Here is a 17,923-nt window from a genome sequence, read left to right as displayed (position 1 = left end):
GAATAAGAGAAGAAAGAACATTTAACTCGTTAGTAAGCCTCTTCTCATAAATTTCATGCCTCTTTCCACCAAGTTGGAATGCATAATCATCTATGTCATACTCAATTTCAAAAGGAAGCAAATTACTCTTGCACTTTAACTTAGATATTATAGTTAATGACTTGATATGCATCAAAATATCATCATCCACAAAAATTATAAAGTCACCAACATAAGAAATAAGAGTATAGTTCATTACCTCCAAAAATACCTTAGGTGTTCTAGGAAGGCCAAGAATGTGAATGAACCAATTATACATATCATACTTGGACTTATTTACTAATGGAATAACATCACCTTGATTCCAGCTTAGCAATGGCTTTAGGAAACTCCATGTCATAAACCTGTAAATAAGATTTAAAATAGTCAAAAGGTTCAATAACAAAGAATTTAACCAAGCTTTTATCTTCCACCATCCAACAAGAATTAATTTCGCCTAATTCATGTTGGAATCCAATTGGATCCTTTACCACCATTTCTCGCGCCTCACCTGTCCTTTCAAAAGGTCTTTTAACACGTGGCTGCACAAAATAACAAGAACTAAAACAAGAATGAGTTAATGGATTAGGAAGTAAAGAAACTTTATTCTTGCTTACACTCTCTTTGGCTTTTATCACAAAACTAACTTTTCCCTCACCCTTAGCCTCTTTTCTATCACAAAAGTTTTTTTCTTCTTCTTTACTCAAACCCTCTTGTTTTTCTCTCTCTACCTCAAAGACTTTTCTTATCTCATTGCCTTCTCTCTTTTCTTTTCCCTCAAGATCACTCTTTTTCTCAATTGACATCCCATTCTCTTCACTCAATACAACCTCTCCTTTTTCCTCTCTTGGGATGTCAACATGCACTCCCTTACTCCTCTCATTCTTTTCTCTCTCATATTTTTCCATATTCTCTTTAACAGTCTTTTCATCTTCATAAATTTGTGAGGGAGTCAAAGGTCCAAGAATAAGTTTCTTCCCGTTAACCTCAAAAGAGTATCTATTTTTTTTCATGTTATATGAAGCTCTTCTATAGGTATACCATGACTTTTCCAACAAGATATGATAATTATTCATGGGAATCACATCACACCAGATCGCATCCTCATACCTTCCAATAGAGAATAGTAATAACACTCTTTTATCTACCTTTACTCCTCTCAACATGTAGGGTTCAATATGCTCAACACAAGGCAAGTTTAATTTTTCAACCATATAAGTGCTAATTGAGTTATAGCCAAACTCTTTGTCAATTCTAAGGGCACAAATCGCAGACATCACTTTAGCTCTTGTTTGAAAAATAATTTTACCATTGTCTCCCTTCCATTCGGTATACTGTAAGTTTGACTTTTTAAGTTGTTGAGTCATAGCTCACCTCCTTTCACTATAACTACATGTTTGAAACATCTTGAACAAAGATTAGAAGAATTATATATCTCTCAAATTTTGGCTTTTTCCTCTAATGTTCTCGCCTCTCTTGCCTTCTTCCACTCAAAGCAACTCTTGGTCGTTAAACTTTAGATTTATTAATAAACCTTACTAGTCACAACCCTTAGTGATAAGAATGTGGAGTTAGAAAAAGAAAAGGAAAGTGAAGGACCAAACCTTGGAAGAATAGGAATTGGTTATGTAGAAAAAATAAGGAAAGAATTTAGGAAACCCAAAACCCACAAGAATAAGGAAAGAAGTTACCTTAATCTTCAAGAACTAGGATCCCCTCTTCTTGTTTCCTTTATTGACTTGGAAACCAAATAACACTTGAATTCTACAAATAATAATGAGCCATAATGCTTTTCTTTTGGCGAAATTTTTTTTTTTTTTTGGTTTGGTTTTGCTCAAGAACCTCCCAAGATTATCAAGATTGAAATCTTGATTAGCCTATACTCTGATACCACTTGATAACAACACGATAGGGGTCCAAGAATTACTAAAGAAAATCAAGAAATGTGCGGAAGCTAAAAGAAAATAAAGAAACAAAAAAACAACGGAAAATTAAAGATAGATTGAATTCAAGAAAGAGTTTCTTGAATTCAAGAATTCTATTCTTGAAGTTGAATCCTAACAACAATAATTAGCTAACAAAGAACTAATCGCCTTTGGTAGAGAATTAAAAACAAGAGATAGATTGTGAAACCCAACCCATTAGAATAACAAGAACAACAATAAGCCTAAACTTATCACCTTTCTTGAATACCTAGAAGTGATCTAAGATTTCGAAAGAGTTTAATCTTACCACCTTAAGTTGTGTCTTGAAGGTTGAAGAATAAATCCAAGAGTAATCACACACAAGAGTGCAAGAAAAATCTCACAATTTTAATTGATATTGTCTATAATAATCTAAAATCTAAAAACAAAGAAGACACCCCTTTATATAGAGAGGGGTCACGAAATTCCTACCTAAAAACAAGGAAATAAAGTCCTAAACTACTTTGGACAACAAGTCCAAATACCTTAGGAAAAGGAAAAACACTAGGAAACAAAAACCAAGTCATTCTTGGAAAGTAACTCCAACAATCTTAGGAAAAGGAAAACATTACCTTAACTACCTAGGAAAGCAATAAATCTAGTACCAAAATATATGGAAATAAGTTAAAATCAATCTTGGATAGAATCTTGAAAGTCTCAAACCAATCATGAATAGGATCTTGGAAATCTTGAAGGCAACTTGCAAGCAACTTGGCACCAACTTGTACCCAACTTCTATCACGCCTATTGAGCCTTTCTTGGGCAGCAAGTAAGTCCTTTTTATGTTATAAAAACGTGGCTTCATGTAGGACTTATTGGGCTGCAAGTTTGGACACATTTTTAGGTTCCAAATAGGTCCAATAATGGCCTGATTTGGACCTTCTTCAGAGGATGTCTTTTGGGATCTAATCCACCTTTTCTTGGACATGAATTTGGACCATAAAATAATTATAACACCTAGACAACTCATATCCTTTATCCTTGAGCTCTCCATCCCAATTATCAACTTCTTTATTTGCTCTTGAAGTCTAATGACCTTGTTTTGCAACTCTTTAGCTTGACATCTTGTTAAAGGCCCTATTTGAGATTCCAAAGCTTCATTCTTGTCCTTGAATAGATTTTAGCTTCCTATGATGCTATCACAGGTAGCCTTCGCGTTCGTGTATAAGGGCCCGCGTTCGCATAGAACAAAGGGCTTGGGGAAGCACAGGCTAGGAATGCCTTCGAGATCACGAGACTTCCCTTGCGTTCGTGAAGAAGGGCTTCACTGCCTGGGCCAGTTATGCATTTGCGTTCGCGAGGCTTCTTCCGCGAACGCAAAGAAGAAATCATTGGGCATACTTGGTTTTCATTACGGGACTTAGCCTCTTTTTCCTCATTTTCCACTTGGTCTTTGGCAATTATGAGAGCTTTTTGTTATGGATTTTCATCAACATCAAGAGGTAAGTGAACCTTATCAATTCTTGAGTTAAATACCTGGATTATGGATAGATTTAACATGAAATTAATGAAAAAATTGTGAGGCTTTGCTAGAACGTAAGGTTTGGTAAAAATAAGATTTGACCACAAAATCTATTATGTGATTGGGAATAAATTATATATTTGAATTTGTGAGGTCATGGGTAACATTTATATTCAAAAATTTCCGGAATCCTGGCACGTGGTCCTGGGGGTGAATTTTAGGAATCTTCCAAATGGGGTTGGGTAATTACTCTAATAGATAAATTATGAACTTTTGAGCATATATTTATTAGTTTATGTGACTTTTGGATAGTTTTTGAGTCCTCGGTGTCATTTGAGGAGTTCTAGTGAGGTTGAGGAGCCGGATTGAGGACTTGAAACCAAGGTAAGTCTCTTGCCTAACCTTGTAAGAGGGAACTTATCCCCTTAGGTGTATTAATTGTTGTGTGCTACTTGTTGTGGGGAGCCACGTACGCATGCGATGAAGAGAGTCCGTACGTAGCTATATTCATGATATGTCCGGGTAGACTTAGATTCATAACATGCCTTTAATTGTGCTATTTATGTCTATCCTGTGTATTAATTTTCTTGAGTTTGACTGAGATCGAGGTTATTTTTTATAAAGATATTGGCTTATCCTCTACATTGGTAAAGCGGGAAAATATTTGATAAACTATAAATCCATGCCTTCTCGTCTCGCAAGTGTTTTCGCGAGCGAGGTAAATTTCTCTACTCTTATGGTATCGGGCCGTTCGCCTCGACAGGTTGGTTACACTACTCTTATGGGATCGGGTCATTTGCCTCGATAGGTTGGTAACACTACTCTTATGGGATCGGGTCGTTCGCCTCGGCAGATTGGTAACACTACTCTTATGGGTTCGAACTGTTCGCCTCTACAGGTTGGTAATACTATTCTTATGGGATCGAGTCGTTCGCCTCGGCAGTATTGAGCACCACTATTCTTATGGGATCCGTCCGTTCGTCTCGGCAGCTTCGTGCTTAATAATCGGAATTGGATTTGGTTTGGTAATAATTGAGTTAGCATCGTCACGGCCGGATATGATATGTTCAGTGATTTGATATAGACTCATGAGTGGAATTACTATAGTTACTTTTATTTGCTTCGTTGATACTTGTTGTACCCTAACGATGTCTACTTTATGTATTTATTATTATTTGACCTCTAGTTATTGTCAAGTCGACCACTCGTCACTACTTCTTCGAGGTTAGACTAGATACTTACCGGGTATGCATTGTTTTTCGTACTCATGCTACACTTTTGCATTGAATGTGTAGATACTGAGATAGGTACTACCAGTGGTCACGCTAGCACGTAGCCGATCAGCTACGTAGACTTAGTTGTGAGCTTTTTCCCTTTATACGATCTGCAGCACCAGATTCTCCCTCTACCTTGTTTATTACTTCTGTCTATTACTTTCAGACAGTAGTTGTATTAGTTTTGGATATTCTCTAGATTGCTCATGCACTTGTGGCGCCAGGTTTTGGGGATTTTTAGCATTTATGTACTGCTTTTCTTATCATGTCTATCACTACAATGTATGTACTTATTATGTTGGTACGTTGTTATGAAAATAGCATGTACAGTTGCATGAGATCTTACTTATTTTGTTCTTTTAAAAGGAAAACTTTCATTTTAAATGTTAAAAAAAAGGGTAAATAAATAGTAGATTCACTTGTGGGCTTGCCTAACGACGGCGTTAGGTGCCATCGTGACCTATTATGGGTTTTGGGTCGTGACAGCTTGGTATCAGAGCTGTAGGTTCACATAGGTCTCACAAGTCATGAGCAGGCCTAGTAGAGTCTTGCGGATCAGTGCACATATTCTGTAGTTATCTTAGAGAGGCTGTAGGGTGTTAGGAAACTTCTCTTTCTTTATCTCCTATAGTGTAGTTGATATTTTTCTAAGTATCATTCTATTTATCTATCACAGATGGTGAGAACGCACACGACAGATATGCCAAGTGGTAGAGGAGCTTCTCCCCTAGTTGCTAGAGGCCGAGGTAGAGGCCGGGGGAGGGCTCGAGCTCCTGTCAAAGGACGAGGGCGTCCTAGAGTTGCTCCCGTTGTACCACCAGTGGATCCAGTGGAGGATCTTGTTATTGAGGCACCTGTAGCTTAGTCAGCCCTAGCAGATTTCATGACTGCACCGAGATTTCAGGAGGTCATAGGCCGTAAGCAGCAGTTCATGGACTCTATGATGCAAGTTGGTTTATTTCTAGCGGACCCTGCCACATCTCAGGCAGGATGGGCAGCACAGACCCCTACCGCTCAGGCTCCAAGGCATGCCGCTGCCATTTATCAGACCCCAAGTGCACTACCTGCGGGCGGAGCGCAGCCAGTTGGAGCAGTTATGCCAGAGGTTGTACCTGTCACAACCGTTGATAAGTAGAAGCGGCTGGACAGGTGGACTAGACTTTGCCGCCCTAACTTTGGGGGTGAGCGGTCAGAGGAACCCCATGATTTCATTGACCGGTGCAAGGATAGGCTCCGGAACATAGGGATATTGGAGTCCAACGGGGTGGACTTCACCACCTTTCAGCTTGAGAGCAAGCCACGTATATTGTGGTAGGCTTACCTTCTTAGTAGGCCATCATATGGTGGCAAGTGAATTTCGGACCACCCGGAGGTAAGTCTAGAAAATCTAAAAATGCTGGTTCTGGTTTTTTTCTTCGCAAACGTGGAGGCGGAGTTGCGTTCCCGGAGAAGGAATTCGGGACTGGGCATTTTTTCCCTTCGCGAACACATTCATGGGTCCGAGTTTGCGAAGGTCTGGGACAGGTAGCCTTCGCATTCGTGTATAAAGGCTCGCGTTCATGTAGAACAATGGGCCTGGGGTAGGGTCAGTCGCTTTTACTCTTTACCTTCGCGAAGGGCTGACCGCATTTGAGGAGCTCAGGCTGGGCAAGCCTTCGTGATCGCGAGACTTCCCTCGCATTCGCAAAGAAGGGCTTCACTACCCTGGCTGGTTATGCCTTCGCAATCACAAGGCTTCTTCCGCGATCTCAAAGAAGAAATCACTGGGCAAACTTGGTTTTTTTACAGCACTTAGCCTCTTTTCCCTCATTTTCCACTTGGTCTTGGGCAATTTTGAGAGTATTTTGTGGGGGATGTACATCAACATCAAGAGGTAAGTGAACCCTATCAATTCTTGAGTTAAATACACGGATTATGGGTAGATTTAACATAAAATTAAGGGAAAATTGTGAGATTTTGCTAGAACCTAGGGTTTGGTAAAAATAAGATTTGACCACAAAATCTATTATTTGATGTAACGACCCGACCGGTTGTTTTGTGTATTCTAGCCCCGATCCCCTAATTTATGCTCCCTCTATGCTATATTGTGGTTATGTGACTTGCAGGGTGCTTGGTGTCAGGTTCGGGAGAGTTTCAGAGTAATATGGGACACATAGTCCATAAGTTAGGAGTTTAAGTCACAGGAGTTGACCGTAGTTTGACTTGTGCGAAGATGACTCCAAAATGGAGTTTTTGTGGTTCCAGTAGCTCTATAGGGTAATTTTGGTCTTAGGAGCATGTCTGGATGTTGATTTGGAGGCCCATAGGTCGTTTCGGCGTTAATTGGCTAAAGTTGGAAAGTTGAAAGATTTTAGAAAGTTTGACTAGGAGTGGAATTTTTGATATCGGGGTCGGTAATGTCATGTATGACTTGTGTGCAAAATGTGCCGTCAATCGGAGTTGTTTTGGTATGAATCGGCATTGGTTTCGGAATTCAGAAGTTCATAAATTCTTAGGCTTAAATCGATGCGCAATTCATGATTCTAGTATTGTTTGATGTGATTTGATGCTTCAAGCGTGTTCGTATGATGCTTTAGGACTTGTTGGTATGTTTGGTTGAGGTCTCAGGGACCTCGGGTGTAATTCGGACCTTGTTCGGCGCATTTCAGATCATTTTAGGAATGGCTGAAGTTCTGGTGCCTCCCAGTTTTGGTTTCCTCTTATGCGATCGTGGAAGAGGGGCTGCGATCGCGATGCTCTGATATTTGGCAGGCATAGATTGGTGCTATGCGATCGCGAGATGGCTTGTGCGATCGTGAAGTTTGGTAGGTCAGTGCATCGCGAACGCGAGGGTGGTGCCGCGTTCGGGATGAAGGAAGGGGAGGTCTGGGGGGTGAGTGCATTGCTCTATGCGGTAACATTTTGGTTCATGCAATTGCGTAACCTTGGAAAAGTTTATCACTGCGTTCCCGAGCGATCTTCCACGTTCGCGTATAAGGTTTTTGAGCTGATAGAAATTTTATTCTTCGTGATCGCGATGTGTAGTTAACTTGGAAGCAGAACTTAAGTTCTAAATTGAGGGTTTATTTCATATTTCACCATCTGGACTTAGAGAGCTCGATTTGAGGCGAAAATTCGAGGGATTTTCAGAGGGATTGTTGAGGTAAGAGTTCTTAACTCGACTTTGATTAAATTCCACTAATCTATCATTGATTTTATCATGTAATTAGGGATTTGGGGTGGAAAAATTGGGGAAAACGTGTAGAAGTTCTTAGACTAAAATTTTGAGTTTTGAAAGGCGAAATGAGGTCGGTTTTGAATAATTCTTGCATGGTTGGACTCGATATCGAATGGATGTTCGGATTTTATGATTTTGGTTGGGTTTCGAGATGCGGGCCCGGGTCCACTTTTAGGTGATTTTTCAGTTCTTTGCTAAGATAATAATTTCATTATTAAAATTAGTTGTCATATCCTGACCTTGGGGAGCGCGACCGGCGCTCAACCGAGTTACAATGGTCAAGCAAGCCTACTTGATGCCTTCTATCCAATATTACCCATGACCAATAAAAAATCAATATCAAGAGATATACATGCGGAGAATAAAGTGTTCCACATTCTTTTCCCATTATTCAAAATATATCTATTTACGATTTCCAAAATATTACAAGTTTATAGAGATGATGAAAAGCAGGTTTTCCAAATACCAACATTTCTAGTTCAATTCCCAACATCAGGCACCACCCACAACCTGTCCACGGAGCCTCTAAGTACAACTGAAGTGAAAAAGGGATGTGACGGCAACAAGGCCTCGGATATACCTCAAAGCACAAATTACAACATCAAATGACATAAAGCCCGGAGCAGAGTAGGGCTCACCAAAACTTGCTGAGTTGAGAGTAACTGTTAACGAGGATCACGACTACCCACTGATGAACCACCTGCATCCAGTGAAGATGAAGCGGCCCCGGCAAAAGGGACGTTGGTACATATGGAATAGTACTAGTATGCAAAACTAAATGTCCCCTTTCGAAATAGAATGCCTATATAAGAAGGGGGAAAACTATGGAAACAATAAGTAACAATCAACAATATCAAAATGCCAAGTTTAAAACCTAACAATTTTCAAAATACGGATATAATATATATTTTTGGTTGGGAGATCATTAGTACCGATATAGCACCATGTTTTATCATGGAGTCTGATCACGGCCCGATCAGCTAGGTCGTCTTACCTAAAGACATTCGATCTATACAAAGTGGCCCTGCCGCCTCACCCCAATGTGTACGGGTGGAGGTGTAATCACAATCACAATATCTTACACAAAGTGGCCTCGCCGCCTCACCCCAATGTGTGCAGGTGGAGGTGTATCACAATCACAATCTCTACACAAAGCGGCCACGTCGCCTCACCCCAAACACAATCTCTACACAAAGAGGCCCCATTGCCTCTCCCTAATATGTGTGGTGGAGGTGTATCACAGTCTCAGTTACAATTCCCAGCACAATCACCACCATGTGTTTGGCATGGCGTCCGATCACGACCCGACCGGCTAGGCCGTCTCACCACAATGCAGTGTGGATCGACATCACCCTTTTCTAGAAATCATCTCATCCCAATAAAGGGGAATATTCTCATCACAACAATCTCATCCCAAATAAGGGGAATAATCACACTGCATCCTACATCGATACGTGTAGTTTCGGGGTTAGGTTATTCAAACATACCCTTCCTCGGTGACTAACGATACTCCCAAAAATATTTTGTTTTGCACATAAGGGAAACAAAAGTACAAATATATTTTATATTCACTTCATTATCTTTCACACTATATATATCTTCATTAGTACTTTTAACCATTCACATCATCGTTATTTCCTTGGCTCTCTTGGCCATACTTATGATTCTTCATTCATGGCACGATGGTTGTATCTCATATTCCACACTTTCATTTCTTTACTATCAAGGATCATCATCACAAACATCAACATTAGTAATGATGGCTTTAAACACAATAGTTTTCTTTCCAAAGAATGTAGCAAAATGACTAGCAATTGAAGCACAAGTTAAAATCTTAAATGAGTGGTACACCACCTATTCTTGAAATACTTTTCTCAAAAAGGGTAATGCCCAATCTCAACTCATGAGTATGTAAGAACTTAAATCACATTGGAAATATTTATAAAGGGGAGCATGGTGATTTACGATTGAAACATGAATACAACTTAATTGCACTGATTACAACAACAATGGCAACGTTTTACATCTCATTCTCACTTCTTTAACTTCCCAAACATCATCACAGGTAATCGACAATTAAGGGCATTTGGAATCAAGACCTCAAATATGTATATGGGCGATATGAGTCTTAAGCACGTTGAGTTTTTTTTTTCTTTTCAAATTGAGCATAGTGAACATTCATTTGAAACAAGAATTGAAGTTATAACATTTTAACCCCTAAACCATACTCGAACACATTCCCGAAAGAGATCATAATGATATAGGAATAATTGGGACACGTTTTGAATATGTACATCTTTCAACATAACACTTACTTGGGATAATCAAAATTATTAGGAACAACTCGCAACATGGGAATTAAGAACCTGGGCCAACCATACTAGAAACTTACGGGAACATCATGGAATTCGCTTCTAAGAGAGAAATTTAGGCAACATACCTTGTTTGAGCTTTTCTTAAGGTACTACAATGCCCCAACACTTCTAGCAATAACAATCTATAGGAAGATAGTGAAAATCAGTTAATAATAAGAAGGATTCCCATAGTGTAACTCTCTTAGGAATTTTGTCAAACACCTAGTATGCAAAATAGAATACAAAGCTCTACAATGGTAATCCCTTCCTCCCTCAATCAACTTCAATAAGAAACTAACCAACATGGTTCATTAACCCCACATACTACAACCTATATGTCACATGCATGGCCTATTTCCAACCCCACAATATACTTTAACTCATAACCTCTTGCATGAAAGCTTAGGAGTAGGACTTACCCAATAAATGATAACCTAGTGATTGACTTCCTTGATTCTTGAAGATTGGTGCAAGAATGGGTGATTAGAATGCTAGATTTCCTCCTTCTCTCTCTAAAATACTCTTACCTCTCTCTAAAATCATCGGACATTCGCTTCAAAATGAGCCCTTAAGGATATTTATAAAAATGGGGTTGGTTTATAAAAATAAGAAAATAGACCCACTGAACCCAGGTCTGCGATCGCAGAATGGACCGCAGAACAGATATGCGGCCCGCAAAATGGACCGTGAAAGTGATACCAAAATCTGGATTAGTCTGGACCGGTATGCGACAGGTCTGCGGTCCGCAGACCACTTATGCGACTGCAGAGTGGATCGCGTAATCACTCTCTAATATTTCATGCCAAATCTTCGACGGATGTGCGGACCGCGAAAAAACTATGCGATCGCATAATGGACCGCAGAACAACCTTCAAAATTCAACAAATTCTCTGCTGAACTTCGCGATGATTATGCGACTCTGTCACGCCCCATCCTCGGGAAGCACGACCGGCGCTCAACCGAGTGTACTCGGCCGAGCAAGCCTGTTAGATATTTTCTACCCAATTAACCTGTGATGAGGAAAAGACGTGATTTCATTAATTATACAGTAGGAATCTCATTCATACAATCCTAAATCATTTCATTTGCTATTGCGCCTTTAAGTCTCAAAATACATATTTCTTATAGTTCAAGTGGAACAAGTTAACAAACACAACATAACATGTTTAACATTCCCAACACCCATATACAACCCATATAGTGTCTACGGAGCCTCTAAAGATACGAAAGAGAGTAAAAATGGTGCCGGCAACAAGGCCCCGGCTATACCTCAAACAGTGACCATAATATAAACAAAAGGTACAATACATGACCCCGAAATGAAATGGGGCTCACCGAGTCCACTGAGAAGAGGATGCAGCACTACCTCTGATCAACCCTTTCTGTTATGTAACCACCTGCATCCATTTAAAGATGCAGCGCCCCCGGCAAAAGGGACGTTAGTACCGTTGAATAGCACTAGTATGTAAATCTAAGCACCAACTCAATAGAATAAATAATAATACAAGAAGAACAGTCAAGAATTCAATAAGGGCTTCAAATAATAGTAAAACAACAAGTTACGGATCGTGTGCGTTTTCAAAACAATTTCCATATTATTAAGTTGGGTGATCTTTAGCACTAATATTCCACAACTCACAATAACCCCGTATTCTTACACGGAGTCCGATCTCGGCCCGATTAGCTAGGCCATCTCATTTGAGACATTACCACAATTTCATTATAATTTTCGGCACAGTACCACAATGTGTGCGGTATGGCATCCGATCACGGCCCGATCGGCTAGGCCATCTCATTTGAGACATTACCACAATTTCATTCACAATACCACTATGTTCTTACACTGAGTCCGATCTCGGCCCGATCGGCTAGGCCATCCCATTTGATACATTACCTTCTTCAGTCAATCATCTCACATCAAACTTCTTTCATATACTTTCAATTCATTGGCACTAGTGATTACGATTTCAAAGTCATTCTTGGCACTTGGCCGTATTTCATAGTTCCAGTTCCCTTTTCTACCTTCAAATATCATTATCATAGTCGTCATCAATAGGGCTTCCCATTCAAGACATTAATTCACATATGAGCAATTTGGAAAATCTCAGGCACACAGGAGCCTTTCATACAATTTGGCAAAACAACCTTTATTTCAATCTTGACATGAAGTCTTAACATTCCTAACACATATTCCTTATTTTGAACATATTCTCAAATGACAAGATGACATGATGAAGCATTTAGCATAAATATTGAACAAACATCCTTCAACACAACCACATTAGGAAAAGCCAATTCAATAATGATCAAGGGCTTACTCCAATTACACGAACACCATGGGATTCGATTCTAAGAAGAAGGGGTTTAGCCAACATACCTCAATTGAGCCTCTTAAAACTCTAAGATATTCCAGACTATTAGCAACTTCAATCTATTTTAGCAATGTAACAAAATAGAACCAAAATTAGGAAGATGAACATGGTTTTAGCTTATTTGTGCATACTATTAAACACTAGGTGTGCATCAATGTTTTAAGGCTCTTTTGAGGAAGATTCCATCATTTCCCAACCCACTCTCTACCATTATTATCTCACAATCTTCCCACATACTACAAGGATACATGCATGCAAGGTAAGCACTCCCATCCCCACGAATTACCTTACTAATGGCCCATTCTAGTTACATTTTGAAATTAAGAGTTTGGGTGATAGAATCATACCTTTTAGGAAGAAGTCCTAGGTGCCTCTCTTGATAATCTTCAAGATTTAAGTGAGAATTGAAGAACAATTTGATTAAGATCACTTCTCCTTCTAGGACCCTCTCTCTCACGCTAAAAATATCAGAAAATATGCTCAAAATGGTCCATGGGGTGTGTTTTAACGGAATAGGGTCGGGTTTAAAAACCCCAAAATGAAGCTCTAGAACAGGTTCTGTGGTCGCATATGCGACCGCATAATGACCGCGAAAATGGGTGGGGAACTAGAAAAGAACTGATCTGGTCTGCGAGCACTATGCGACCCATAGACCTGTTCTGCGGTTGGATAATGCACCGTAGAACGGTTCTGCGGTCGCATAGTGCACCGCAGAACTTCCCTTCGAGCAATCCAAAGGCTGGATATGTGACAAGAATACGGCCCATGAAACGGTTATGTGGTCACATAATGGACGCGAAATTGGGCATCAAAATGCCCCAGAAATCTATCCCACTCTGCGACCAGTCTGCGGTCCATAGAGTGGTTCTGCGGCCGCAGAAATGCATACTTCTGCCCAACATTTTCCTTCAACTCCCAGCGCACTGATCAATCCAAAAAGTCCGAACCGCGGCGAGCAATTTCTCAATGGTCTCGACTTAACTCAACAAGTGATACAAAATTCTTAGGCAGCAGGTTCATAAAAGAAAGTATTACACAACTATTCAAACTAGTGAGGATACTTCTTCATCTCTTCCTCGGCCTCCCACATGATCTCTTCAACATGCTGGTTTCGCCATAACACTTTCACGGAGGCAATTTCTTTCTTCCTCAGCTTTCGGACTTGCCTATCAAGAATGGCAACTGGAATCTCTTCATATGACAATTCTTCATTAACCTCAATGGTCTCAACCGACAAAATAGCTAACGGATCTCCAACTACCTTTATTAAAATAGACACATGGAATACCGGGTGCACTAATGACATCTCGGGTGGTAGCTCAAGTTTGTACGTCACCACACCGATCCTCTGGATGATTTTGTATGACCCGACATACCTCGGACTCAATTTTCCCTTTTTGCCAAACCGCATAATACCCTTCATGGGGGAAACCTTCAAGAATACCCAGTCATTTTCTTTGAACTCTAAGTCTCTGCGACGAACATCCGAATAGGATTTTTGACGACTCTAAGCAGTTTTCAACCGCTCCTTTATGATTTTAACTTTTTCCATAGCCTGATGCACAAGGTCTGGCCCTATCAAATTTGCTTCCCCAATATCGAACCACACAATGGGAGATCTATAGCTCCTACCATATAATGCCTCAAATGGTGCCATCTGAATACTTGCATGAAAGTTGTTGTTATAAGCAAACTTTATGAGTGGTAGATGATTATCCCACCTACCCTTGAAATCAAGAACACAAGCACGCAACATGTCCTCAAGCATCTGACTAGTCCGCTCTGCTTGACTTTCGGTCTGGAGATGGAAAATTGTACTAAGATTCACCTAAGTACCCAAACCTTGCTGAAATTTCTTCCAAAAATTGGTCGTGAACTGAGCCCCTCGATCGAAAATGATAGAAACTGGAGTACCATGTAGCCTGACTATTTCCTTGATATATAACTGAACATATTATTCCGCTGCGTCGGTAGATTTAACTGGCAAGAAATGTGCTAATTTTGGGAGCTGATCCACAATCACCCAAATTGAGTCAAACTTGTGCGGAGTGCGTGGTAATCCTACGACAAAATCTATATAAATCATTTCCCACTTCCACATTGGAATTTCTATGTTTTGTGCCAACCCACCAGACCGTTGGTGCTCGGCCTTTACTTGCTGAAAATTTGAACACCTTGCCACAAAGTCAGCCACGTTCCTTTTCATGTCATTCCACCAATAGACTTCCTTGAGGTCGTGATACATCTTCGTAGAACCTGGATGCATGGAATACCTAGAAGTGTTACCCTAGGTCATTATTCTTTCCTAGAGACTATCTACATTCGGAAAACATAGTCACCCTTGGTAACTTAGTGTACCATTATCCATGCTAAGAGCCTAAGGTTTTAAAGTGTCCTAGGATGTCTCAGAACCGTGTCTAGTAGAGTCCTTCTTATCGGTGTGTTGTCGACCACATCTATAAGTTGGAGGCTACTCTGACATTTATGAACAATACCCTTCTTTGATATTCTGGATCGTGCGATGAAACTAAATGTGCAACTGTTCCCCCTCTAACTCGTGCATTCCTTTTACTTTCAGTATATGGAACCTAAGAAGAGAGCAAGAACTGGCCAAGGAGCCAAAGCCGCTTTAGGAGTGGCAGTTGACCCTTTATTTGATGATGCGGGTGAACACACGAGGGGTGAGGAAGATCCCCTGACTGCTACACTACTTGATTCCACTACACCGGCCCAGGCCTTACCAGTTCCTACACCTACTGAGGGTGCGATGGTTCCTCCACCTGATATTCCAGTTCTACCTCCATCCCCAGCTTCCGGCTCTGGTATTTCTGATAGGGATCTTAGGGGAGCTATTCAGATTCTAACTCAGATGGTGGCTTCTCAGGCCCAAAGGTCGAATGTTGCACCTATATCCTCTAGCTAACAAGGGGATTCTAGGCGTTCCAGGGTGAACAGGTTTCTGCAGTTGGATCCTCCAATGTTCACCCTTGCTAATCCCGAGGAGGACCCAAAGGACTTCATTGATGAGATGCATAATACTCTCCGGGTTATGCGCGCTACTGAGACAAAGGGAGTGGAGTTGGCCGCCTACCGCCTGAAAGGGGTGGCATATTCTTGGTTAGAGCTGTGGGAGGACTCTCGGGAGGAGGGGAGCCCTCAAGCGAGATGGAGTGAGTTTGATAGTGCCTTTATAGACCATTTATTATCTGTCGAGATTCGGGCAGCCCGTGGTGCAGAGTTTGAGAATCATAAGCAAGGGAGTAGGAGTGTGTGGGAGTATCACATGGAGTTCCTGCGCCTGTCAAAATATGCCATTCTCATGTTGCCTACTATAGAGGCTACTATGCGTCGGTTTGTGCAGGGCCTTAGACCCTTGGTTATTAATGAGGCCGCTACAACTGCCTTGAATTCAGACATGAACTATGGTAAAATGTTAGCATTTTCTCAAGCTATAGAGGTTCGCAAGTTAAGAACATAAGGGAGCGAGAGGGTACCAGCATTGCTCGGTCCGCGGGCAACTTTGGGGAGTCATTTGGTGGTGGGAGATCAGCTTTCAGGGGAGGTTCATCAGGGCCAACCCAGTCTCATACTCAGTCTTCAGCCGGTGCACCGCCAACGGGGTACAGTCAGTAGCAGGGGAGTCGCTTCAGGCCCAATCAGGGCAGCATGGGACCCCACCATCAGGGCCGATCATGAGGGAGGTTACCGCAGCAGTGGAGCCCCCCATGCCCTAGGTGTGGGAAGATGTACTTGGGGATTTGCTACATGGACTTACCTATATGTTACGGGTGCGGATAGAGGAGTCATATTCAAAAGGAGTGTCGTTCATCCTGCCAGGGTGAGGGCAGCGGCACAGCACAACCATCCAGTTCTGCAGCTGCTACATCTTCAGCACCCCCTCCAGCTCGAGGCCCTCCGGCACCAGCAGGGCGTGGTGCAGCGAGAGTTCAGGAGGACCCAGTTATTTCTATGCTATGAGTGGTTGCCAGAGTGCATAGGCATCTCCAGATGTCTTCACAGGTATATTAACTGTCTAAACTCATGATGTATATGCTCTTATTGATCACGGTTCCACCTTGTCTTATGTTACCCCTTATGTTGCTAGGGAATTTGGGATAGAACCGAAATAGCTTCCTGAGTCGTTCTCTATATCTACTCCAGTTGGCGAGTCTATTATGGCCGCACGATTTTATAGGGGCTGTGTTGTCACGGTGCATGGTCGGGACACAGTGGCCGATCTTATTGAATTGGGGATGGTTGATTTTACTGTAATTATGGGAATGGATTGGCTTTATTCATGTTTTGCTAAGCTCGACTACCGAACTAGAACTGTGAGGTTTGAATTTCCTGATGAGCCAGTTATTGAGTGGAAGGGGGATAATGTGATGCCAAAAGGTAGGTTTATTTCTTACCTTAAGGCCACAAAGATGATCAACAAGGTGTGTATTTACCATTTGGTCCGAGTTACGGATACCACTGCTGAGGCACCTACACTCGAGTCAGTGCCAGTTGTGAATGAATTTCTAGAGGTCTTTCCTGATGAGCTCCCTGGGGTTCCGCCAGACAGGGAGATTGATTTTGGGATCGATGTGATGTCAGGCACACAGCCTATATCAATTCCGCCCGACAGAATGACACCAGCAGAATTGAAGGAACTAAAGGAACAATTGAGGGATTAATTAGAAAAGGGTTTCATCCGACCGAGTGTGTCACCATGGGGCACACCGGTTCTCTTTGTGAGGAAGAAAGACAGATCACTGAGGATGTGTATTGACTACCGGCAACTCAACAAAGTCACAATCAAAAACAAATACCCACTTCCAAGAATAGATGATTTCTTTGATCAGTTACAGGGTGCTAGATACTTCTCCAAAATTGATTTACAATCCGGGTATCACCAATTGAAGATCAGGGAGCAGGATATTCCGAAAATAGCTTTTAGAACCCGGTATGGGCACTTTGAATTTCTGCAATGACTTTTGGGCTAACAAATGCCCTTGCCTCTTTCATGGATCTTATGAATCGAGTTTTCAAGCCTTTCCTCGAGTGATAGTGTTCATTGTCGATATTCTTTTATATTCACGAGGTCGAGAGGACCATGCCAATCATCTCAAGGAAGTGTTGCAGACTCTTCATCATCACCAATTGTATGCGAAGTTTTCAATGTGTGAATTTTGGCTCGAATCTGTCACATTCTTTGTTCATGTTGTCTCAAGAGAAGGAATCCAGGTTGATCCTCAAAAGATTTCAGCAGTGAAGAAT

The 17,923-nt window shown here is 41.2% G+C and overlaps 1 protein-coding gene across 1 annotated transcript; it reads right to left on the bottom strand.

Annotated features, from left to right (window-relative positions):
* Nucleotides 1-332: 332 nt before the first annotated feature.
* On the bottom strand, nucleotides 333-14,429 carry LOC138902629 (uncharacterized). Its single transcript, XM_070190514.1, has 4 exons — nucleotides 14,205-14,429; nucleotides 13,723-13,922; nucleotides 530-560; nucleotides 333-383 (listed from the first exon to the last, which is right to left on the bottom strand). The coding sequence occupies exons 1-4, from the start codon at nucleotides 14,427-14,429 to the stop codon at nucleotides 333-335; spliced, it is 507 nt and encodes a 168-aa protein (XP_070046615.1).
* Nucleotides 14,430-17,923: the final 3,494 nt, after the last annotated feature.

Source organism: Nicotiana tomentosiformis, chromosome 12 (assembly GCF_000390325.3).
Source record: "Nicotiana tomentosiformis chromosome 12, ASM39032v3, whole genome shotgun sequence".
Lineage (NCBI taxonomy): Eukaryota > Viridiplantae > Streptophyta > Magnoliopsida > Solanales > Solanaceae > Nicotiana > Nicotiana tomentosiformis.
The sequence above is the reverse complement of the archived record's forward strand: the minus strand, read 5'-3'. Positions and strand labels throughout refer to the sequence as shown.

Coding starts and splice junctions, on each gene's coding strand:
- LOC138902629 (XM_070190514.1), bottom strand. CDS start 14,429: ATGCTTGAGGACATGTTGCGTGCTTGTGTTCTTGATTTCAAGGGTAGG. Junction 13,923..14,204: donor TGCATCAGGCTATGGAAAAA/GTTAAAATCATA, acceptor ATTTTAATAAAG/GTAGTTGGAGATCCGTTAGC. Junction 561..13,722: donor GCCGAGGAAGAGATGAAGAA/GTATCCTCACTA, acceptor TATTTTGTGCAG/CCACGTGTTAAAAGACCTTT.